General features: G+C 58.3%; 1 protein-coding gene across 10 annotated transcripts in view; it reads right to left on the bottom strand.

The window, feature by feature from the left end:
* FGFR1 (fibroblast growth factor receptor 1) overlaps positions 1-8,405 on the bottom strand; it is a 46,904-nt gene that overhangs the window by 1,149 nt on the left and 37,350 nt on the right. For 6 of the 10 annotated variants that reach the window (XM_061177265.1, XM_061177266.1, XM_061177262.1 and 3 more), the window contains 10 exons: positions 6,617-6,761; positions 4,431-4,633; positions 3,328-3,473; positions 2,975-3,096; positions 2,421-2,531; positions 1,718-1,908; positions 921-1,043; positions 714-784; positions 309-446; positions 12-117 (listed from right to left, as the gene is read on the bottom strand). In XM_061177265.1, coding sequence (XP_061033248.1) covers positions 12-117; positions 309-446; positions 714-784; positions 921-1,043; positions 1,718-1,908; positions 2,421-2,531; positions 2,975-3,096; positions 3,328-3,473; positions 4,431-4,633; positions 6,617-6,761 — 1,356 coding nt within the window. The remainder of the gene's footprint in view (positions 1-11; positions 118-308; positions 447-713; positions 785-920; positions 1,044-1,717; positions 1,909-2,420; positions 2,532-2,974; positions 3,097-3,327; positions 3,474-4,430; positions 4,634-6,616; positions 6,762-8,405) is intronic. The other 4 variants (XM_061177261.1, XM_061177263.1, XM_061177264.1 and 1 more) reach the window with 1 other exon arrangement.

The following is an 8,405-nucleotide window of genomic DNA, read 5'->3' as shown; positions in this document are numbered from 1 at the left end:
GGCAGCCTCACCTGATTGGAGGTCAAGGCCACGATGCGGTCCAGGTCTTCCACCAGCTGCTTGAAGGTAGGTCTTTGAGAGGGTACCGCGTGCCAGCAGTCTCGCATCATCATGTACCTGAGGCAGGCCGGTGAGGGCGGGGGAGGGAGGACCAGAACTGATAACAAGGCTCAGGGCGGAGGGACCATGGGGGGAGTGACCGGGGAGGGCTGCGGTGTCTGGCCAAGCACCCCTTCTCCCCTCTACCTGCCCAGCCCATCCCTCCCCCATGGCCCAGGCCTGGACCCCAGGCATCTTCTCCCGCTTACAGCTCATTGGTGCAGTTACTGGGCTTGTCCATACGATGACCCTCCTTCAGCAGCTTGAAAAGCTCCTCCACAGGGACGCCAGGGTACGGGGAGCCGCCCAGAGTGAAGATTTCCCACAGAAGCACCCCAAAAGACCACCTGTGGAGGAGCGTTCCAGACACAGAGGTAGGCCACCCTGCAGTCCTTGCCGCTCTCCCTCCCCAGCACGGCAGGCACACACCCTGAACCCGCCCCCGGCCCCCAACACAAGTCCTTAACCCCAGGGGACCCCAGGGGACCATGGCCTCCGGGAATGGAGTGAAGGGGCACATACAATGTTTTTTTCTCTCAGAGATGGAATGCCAGACTCTACTGCCCAGGAAACTCTCTCCCGGCATCCCTGGCAACTGCTTATTTCAGACTCACACGTCGCTCTGGTGGGTGTAGATCCGGTCAAACAAGGCCTCGGGTGCCATCCACTTGACAGGCAGTCGGCCCTGCAAGAAGCACGGGGACACTGGCGGTGGCCCGGGGCAGGCGGGGGCACATGCAGGACTGGACTTGGCTCACCCCACCACAGCGGAGCGGAGCCCCAGGCAGAGGACGGGCACCGAGGGCGGCGCCAGCACTTACGTTGGTCGTCTTTTTATAGTAGTCGATGTGGTGGATGTCACGAGCGAGGCCAAAGTCTGCGATCTTCATCACGTTGTCCTCCGTCACCAGCACGTTCCTGGCGGCCAGGTCTCGGTGTATGCACTGCGGAGCCAGAAAGGGAAGAGGGATGGGAGCGAGGAGGGCGGGGCGCAGGGGAGGGTCTGCAGCCGTCTGTGGGCCCCCTCCCCTCGCAGGCCTTCGCCCACACCTCACCACTCGACCTCCCCGAACGGTCCAGTTGCCTGCTACGATGGCCCTCGCCTGCACGTCAGAGCCAGCCGTCCAAATACCCCCAGTTCCGGGCCCCTCGATCACTCCGGCAAACCCTCCATATCGACCCCTTTTCCTGCCCCTCCCAGCTCTTAGCTTTGGATTTGCACCCAGCAAGCGGAACCTTTCGCTTCTGTCCAGTGTGTACGAGCTCTCACGCCCCATCTCCCTGGGCGAAGCACATCCACACCAGGCTGGGCTCAAACAAAGCAGCATTTACCGAGCACCGAAAGCTGTACTTAAGTCTCTCGCAGGACCTCATTTCCACCCCACCCCCACCCCGTAGCCGTTCTACAACGCAGGCAGTATCATCCTGACTTCACATTTGAGGAAACGTAAGGAGGCGGCTGCCTGAGGCTGCACAGAGAGTGCCAGTGCGGGGACTGGACCCTAATCCACCCTGACCCCAAGGCCACAAGGCCGCACTGGCTCTCCTGACTCTGACGTCCCCCGAGAGCGGCCCGCACGTCCCCCACTCCAGCCAGGGGAGCCTTCAGGAGCCACACCTTCTTGGAGGCGAGATACTCCATGCCTCGGGCCACCTGATAGGCGCAGGAAACCAGGTCCTTGGAGGACAGCTGCTCCTCGGGATGACGGCTGGGGTTGTAGCAGTACTCCAGCCCCGGCGGCCTCCGGGCCTGCAGGTACTCTCGGAGGTTGCCCTTGGAGGCGTACTCCACGATGACATACAGGGGGCCTGGGGACACGAGGGCCGAGAGGCCATCAGGGCCACCACGCAGGCACACGGGCCTAGTTTCACCCCAGGAACTCCGCCCCCAACGGCACTGCGGGAACTGTGAGCCTAACCTCCCCTTTCAGGGAACCCCGCAAATTCAGTCCAACTCCCCAGCGAAACCCAGCCAAATCATTCTTCCCTGCACACTCCAGGAAGTTCCCAGGCAAAGCTGGGGGCAAGAGCCCTAACCCAGACCCGAGTAACTCACCTGTTCCTGCCCACACACTGTGTGTGAATCCTGGTACCTGTATGAGCCCCAACGGGCACCAGCCCAGACCCTGAGAAACACATTCCAACTACTGCTAAACCAAACTCTCCTCCCAGCCCACCTCCCGAAGCGTGGCTGAGAGATGCCGGGTCGCTGACACCCCAGCTACTTATCTGCTCCCTGACAGACAGGCAGCAGGAAGCCCGGGGTTCCCGCCCGAGCCCCTTCCCGACACGGGTGGGAAGCCTGCGGGCTCGGCACCTACCGTCCTGCGTGCAGGCCCCCAGCAGGTTGATGATATTCTTGTGCTTCCCGATCATCTTCATCATCTCCATTTCGGAGATCAGGTCCGACAGGTCTTTCTCTGTTGCATCCGCTTTATGGACAAGCCAGAGAAGAGAAGTGAGACTCGTTTGCTTTGGAAGGGAGGCCGACAGGAGAAAAACTAAGGGAGAGGGATGAAGTGAGCACCCAGGGGTCCCTTTTCTCTGGGACTTGCTTCTCTCTTCCCTTTTTCACATCCAAATTTATCCTCCCATCCCTCTTACGAGAGCCGGTGTTGCCATAAGTGGTAATGAGTAGGGCAGAGGCTACGTCAGGAAAATCGGCTGGCAACAGGATCTAGAATAAACACCTGATGACAACCCAGGTGGATGCCAAGGAACAAAGTGAGATCATAGTGATCTTGGGGTGCAGAATGCCCCCCGCTCCCGGACATCCCTAAGCAGGCCATGTAGCAGGTGTGCGTAATGGCCCGAGGCCCACAGTTTGCTTGGAAAGGGAACGGATTGTTTTTGCGGGGACACAAGCATCACTTACACTTCAGCATCTTCACAGCCACTTTGGTCACCCGGTTGGGTTTGTCCTTGTCCAGCCCAATGGCCTCCGCCAACACCACCTGCCCAAAGCAGCCCTCTCCCAGGGGTTTGCCTAAAACCAGTCTTTTGGGGAAACAAAGGGTGGTGGTATAAGCTGGGGGTGGTAAAGTTCAAACCTGACGGGACACCCCATTCCTCCCCGCCTCCACATAGTTCCCCCAACCGAGAGCAGAAGGTAGAAATCATCATTTCTGATGCACCTGGTGCACGGTCGCTCCCTCGAAGGTCGGAGCACACACAACTGCCAGCGTTAGAATAACAAGCGGGGGTTCCCCAGAAAGTGGAGAGGGTTACCTGTCCCGAGGCAGCTCCCAGCGAGGGTCTTCGGGAAGCTCGTATTCAGAGACCCCAGCCAGCATGGGGGTCCCGCTGGAGGAGAGACGCGAGGGCCGAACCAGCAGGACCCCAGAGTTCATGGATGCGCTGGAGTCGGCCGACACCTACGGGGAAGCGTGGGGTCACCCTTCCAGCGGGGACGGGGATTCCGCTCATCCCCAGTTAGGGCTTTTCGCCAACGGCAGAGGTATGTACCTGTCATCTGATGCTCCTTCCCCAGCACAGAGTGGCAGAAAGGCCACCGGGGGTCAGAAGACCTAGGTTCTAAAACGGACTTATTTTCCCCACTAGCCTTTCTGGGCTTCGGTTTACTCACCTTTCACATGAGCGTTCCAGACTGACATTGTGTATCTTACCATTGCAGTAGCAACTCTATTCTTGTCCCCATTCTTTGTGAAAACCCTGCCCCGGATTAGGGATTCCTGACTCCCAAAGCTCCTTCCAGAATTAGCCCGGCTCTTAGCGAAGGTGGCCTCCTTTCACACACCTTCACCCTCCATTCCATTTCTGGGATGAGGGGTGCACAGGAGAGGAAAGGCATCTTGGGACCCAACTCAGGTCCTCTCCCCCACTCTGTACCTTTGTACCTCTATTCTCCTCACTTTTAAATTTTTTTGGCCGCACCTCGTGGCTTGTGGGATATTAGTTCCCCGACCCGGGATCGAACCCGAGCCCTTGGCAGTGAAAGCGTGGAGTCCTAACCACTGGACCGCCAGGAGACTCCCCACCTTTGCACCTCTAATGGGCCCTGGGGGGCTGTTCAAACTCGCAGTACCAGCTGTGCACTCAGCCCAGCTAGAACTGTCTTCCAATCCACATGCCGGGTGAGCAGGTCACCGTGGCTGGGGTAAGATGGGCTCACGGACCAGAACAGCTTGGAGCCTGACGCGGAGCACTTAGGACATTCCCCTGCCCTGGCCCAGAAGCCAGAAACCAAAGTCCGAAGCAGTCGGCTGGGCACCATGGCGAGGACAGGGCATCAGAGGGTCCCGGGGAAGGCCCCGAGGCACAGGGATGACGCAGAGGAGGAGGCAGAGCGTGCAAACCCCCCATCTACTTTCTGTTACCTGTCTGCGCAGAGGGATGCTCTTGGCCAGCTTGTGCACGGCCATCTGGCTGTGGAAGTCACTCTTCTTGGTGCCGCTCTTCATCTTATAGATGATGACAGACCCCACCATGCAGGAGATGAGGAAGGCCCCCGTGCAATAGATGATGATCTCCAGGTACAGGGGCGAGGTCATCACCGCCGGTCTCTCTTCCAGGGCTGGGTCAGTGCGAACAGGGTGTTAGCGGGCTCGGGGCGGGGCCCGTCCACTAGGGTCCCAGCTCCATAAGAAACTCAACACCCATCTCCTTTCCTCTGGGAATCTCCAGGGCAGAGAAGAACCAAGCCAGGTCCCAGCTAGGATTGGGGTTCTGGCACTGAGCACATGTCAGACGTTCTGTGATCTCTGAGGCTTCCTGATCCTGACTCATATCCCAAGAGGGATGGACTATATCTTGCTACCCGAAGCCCATCCTCATGAACTCAGGAGCCCTCCTTGCTCAGCAGGACGGCTGGGCTGGAAGGGTACCTGGTGCCCTGCAAGAGATGGCTGAGAACTCACTTGTGCTAGATGCCTTCCTCAGTGTCCCCATGAAAACTCGGCCCTTATCCACAGTGCCTGAGCACTGTGTCCCCCTATCACAGGGGATAGCTGAACTGTCCATCGATCTGTCATCACTGACAGCCCACAAGTACCTTGAGGGCCCAGATGGCACCACATCCATGTCTGTAGGCCACAGCGCCTGGCATCTGGTGGCACTCATAGCATGAGGACAAGGAAGGGGAGGGGAGGAAAGAAGAAAACCAGTGTGTATCCTGACTTTGTTTCTCAGCTTCACCTACATCATCTGTGTCAGGTCAGACGTGTAAATATCCACACCTCGCCAAACCACAGGCAAAACTAACTTAATTTCCAAATATGTCTGGACTGCTAAAGATGGAAAATGTAAACTTCTCTTAAGACTTCTACTCACAGGTCTAACTCCTAAAGCTGAAGAAGGATGTGGAGGGGGGTTGTTTTATTCTCTTCTCCATTTAGAATCTCGCCCTTCCCATCCCCACAGAAGCCCATGCAGTTTAAGCCCCCTTTCCCTCCCACGCGGAGGCTGGGAGGGTTCCAACCAGCACCACTTCACAGAACACACATTCCCCACGAGGGGAGGGTACCTCTCCCCTCACAGCTCTCCTCCCACTCCTCCCCTTTTAAAGACCCCCGCCAGCCACAGGGGCCAGCACCCCGAGGACCTCCCCCGGGAGGCCCCAGGCATGACCCCAAATGAGCCCAAAGGGAACCTCCCGAGGCCTGACGAGGGGATGGCAGTGCTGATAACAAGGAGAAGCGGTTCTGTTTTTCTCTTTCCCCAGCGTCGAGAAACAGAGACAACCAACTGGGAGTACACACGGGACGAAGACAGTGACGAGGAGAAAAACAGAATGCTTCTCTCCCTCCAGCGGGGGTGTTATCAGAGGAGGAGAGAGGGAGAGAGAAGAGGAGAGGACAGAGTCTGCAGGAACCAGAGCAGCACAGCGCACAGCCCACGTGCAGCCCTGCAGAGGCACCAGCCCACCACCCCGAGCAGGCGGCAGGCTCCTGCCTTCCCGGAGCAGCGCACACACCTCCCCTCTGGAGAGAGGAGACGTCGGGAGCCAAGGAGGATAAATGGGCACCATCAGGCCCCCTGCGCTGCCTGGGGAAGCACTCGCTCCATGCGGCTGCAGTCCACTGTCTGGGTCTGGGTGGAACCTCGCTCACTCTGAGGTGGTGATCCTTGCCAAGAGCAAGCCCCTCGTTCCAGGGTGCCTACGTTCAGTTACAGGAGGAGCGGGCCTTTCTGAGACCTTTGAGGGGTGCTGGCGATAAAGGATCAGACAAGTTAAGGAAGGCCGCCGGACCCAAGGAGGGAAGGAGCCTGCCCTGGAGGAGAGCCCAGCCGCAGGTTAAATCCAGATCCCACGCATGCATCACACTGGCCCAGGGGAGAGCCAGAGGCAGGCACACAGGTGGGACACCTCCGCGTTCCTGCATCACGAGGAAAGCACCTGTGTGAACCGAGAGGATTCGACCTGCAGAGCCGGACAAATTGCTGGAGCCACCTGCTGGCCCTCGGAGCCCGGCTCTGTGTCTCCCCCGGCCCCGCGATGCATGCTCCCCCCGTGCCCATGGTGAGGGCAGGACATCGAGAGGAGAAGTACAGTGTATACCTTCCAGAACGGTCAACCATGCAGAGTGATGGGAGAGTCCGATAGAGTTACCCGCCAAGCATGTATACTCCCCCGCGTCCTCAAAGGAGACATTCCTTAAGTGCAGCACCTCCATCTCTTTGTCGGTGGTATTAACTCCGGCCGTCTAGAAGAGACAACGGAAGCAACATGGACAAGCCCGGGACCCGAGACCTCTCAGAGGCGCAGAGGGAGGGAGGGAGGAAGAGGAAAAGGGAAAACAAAAAACAAAAAAAAAACCAGAGGAAGAAATGCTCCCCAGCGTCTCCTTTGCAACAAGGAACAAACAAAAACCACCAGGCAGCGCGAGACCTGTTAGAAGAAGAGAGTGGGACCCTGAGGAGGAACTCGGCAGACCTGAGACGACACGAATGGCTGGTTACACCCGTCACCAGATGCTGGCAGCCCCGGCCCGGCCCGGCATGCGGCGGCGAGCGCATGGAGAAATGGGGCCCGGAGCGTGGGGGGCTGTTTGGTTTCCAGAGGGCACACACAGGAGGGATGGAGAGGGCGGCAGCCACACACGCACACACGCCCACGGACGCTGGTCCTCTCTTCTCTCCATCACTCAGACCCAGCCGGGACGCACCCCACGCACAGCCAAGGAACACACACAAGGCACAGAGGGGGCGACACCAACACAGAACCAAACCAAACCAGCCTCCCAAGGCCGGGTATTTTTCCATGGCTCCGGGCACTAGAAACACAGCAGGGTAACAGGGGGAGTGGGGCGCTGGCCTCCCCACCTGCCCCAGCAGCTCGGGGCCTCAATCGAACTCCCAGCACAGGGGTCCCTCCAGCTCCCCGTTACCTTTTGCCACAGGTCTGGTGACTGTGAGCCACGCAGACTGGTTAGCTTCACCAATATAATTGGAAACCTTACACACATACTCCCCGCTCTGGGCCTCTGTCACATTGAACAGGGTCAGCACCTCCGCATCCGAGCTATTTATCCCCGAATGCTGGAACAGACCAACGAGACGCCATCAGTTGGGCCAGCACTGAGATGTGGCTGTATTTTGCTCCCATGCAGGCCCAGGAGCTAAGGCAAAGGGAGGCTGAAGTGAGACTCGCCATCTTTCCCTTGTTAGGACAAAACAAGTGGACTTTGAAAGTCCAGAGCAGTTGACCGAAAAATAAACTAAAGAAAAAAATCACTGCCCCCAAGCAAACGTTCTGTTTGTGTTAAACCCCCTCCTCCAGGACGAGGGCAGGGACTGTGAACGGAGAGGGCGGCCAAGGTCAAGGCCAAGGCCACGGCCACGGCCACGGCCCCGCTTCCTACATGGCAGTTTCAGCACCCGAGGTGAAGAGCGGGGTGGCCGGTAAATCTCTGGGACGGCCAAGCCAGGGAGGATGAGGTCTAATGCTGGGACCAGGAGGGAAACCACTTTCCCAGCTTCTGGTGACTTCCTGTTGCAAGATCCACTGGAGAATTAGGCAATTAGCTTCCCTGGATTAATGGAGCATTCAGGGACAATCAAAGTCTGGGAGTGGGAGGAAAAAGGAAGAAAATGCCAATTACTCCTGAAACCGCTGAGGACTGACCTGTGGCCTTTGCTCTTCCAACCCTACCTAAGCCGTGCCTGTCATTCAGCCCACGTGCCAGAAAGAACGTGACTTGGGAACCAGGGCAGAGACTGGGAGATGCTGGCTAGAGAGGCTGTGGTCATGGGCAATGGAAAAGCAGGAATGCCAACGCCTTCCTGGAGTAGCTGACCCGAAAGCTTGGGCACAGTCACTGTCGATGCTCTTTAGAAACCAGCAATGC

This window comes from Eubalaena glacialis, chromosome 20 (genome assembly GCF_028564815.1).
Source record: "Eubalaena glacialis isolate mEubGla1 chromosome 20, mEubGla1.1.hap2.+ XY, whole genome shotgun sequence".
Taxonomy (NCBI): domain Eukaryota; kingdom Metazoa; phylum Chordata; class Mammalia; order Artiodactyla; family Balaenidae; genus Eubalaena; species Eubalaena glacialis.
Note: the sequence above shows the minus strand (reverse complement) of the source record. Positions and strands in the feature narration are given on the sequence as shown.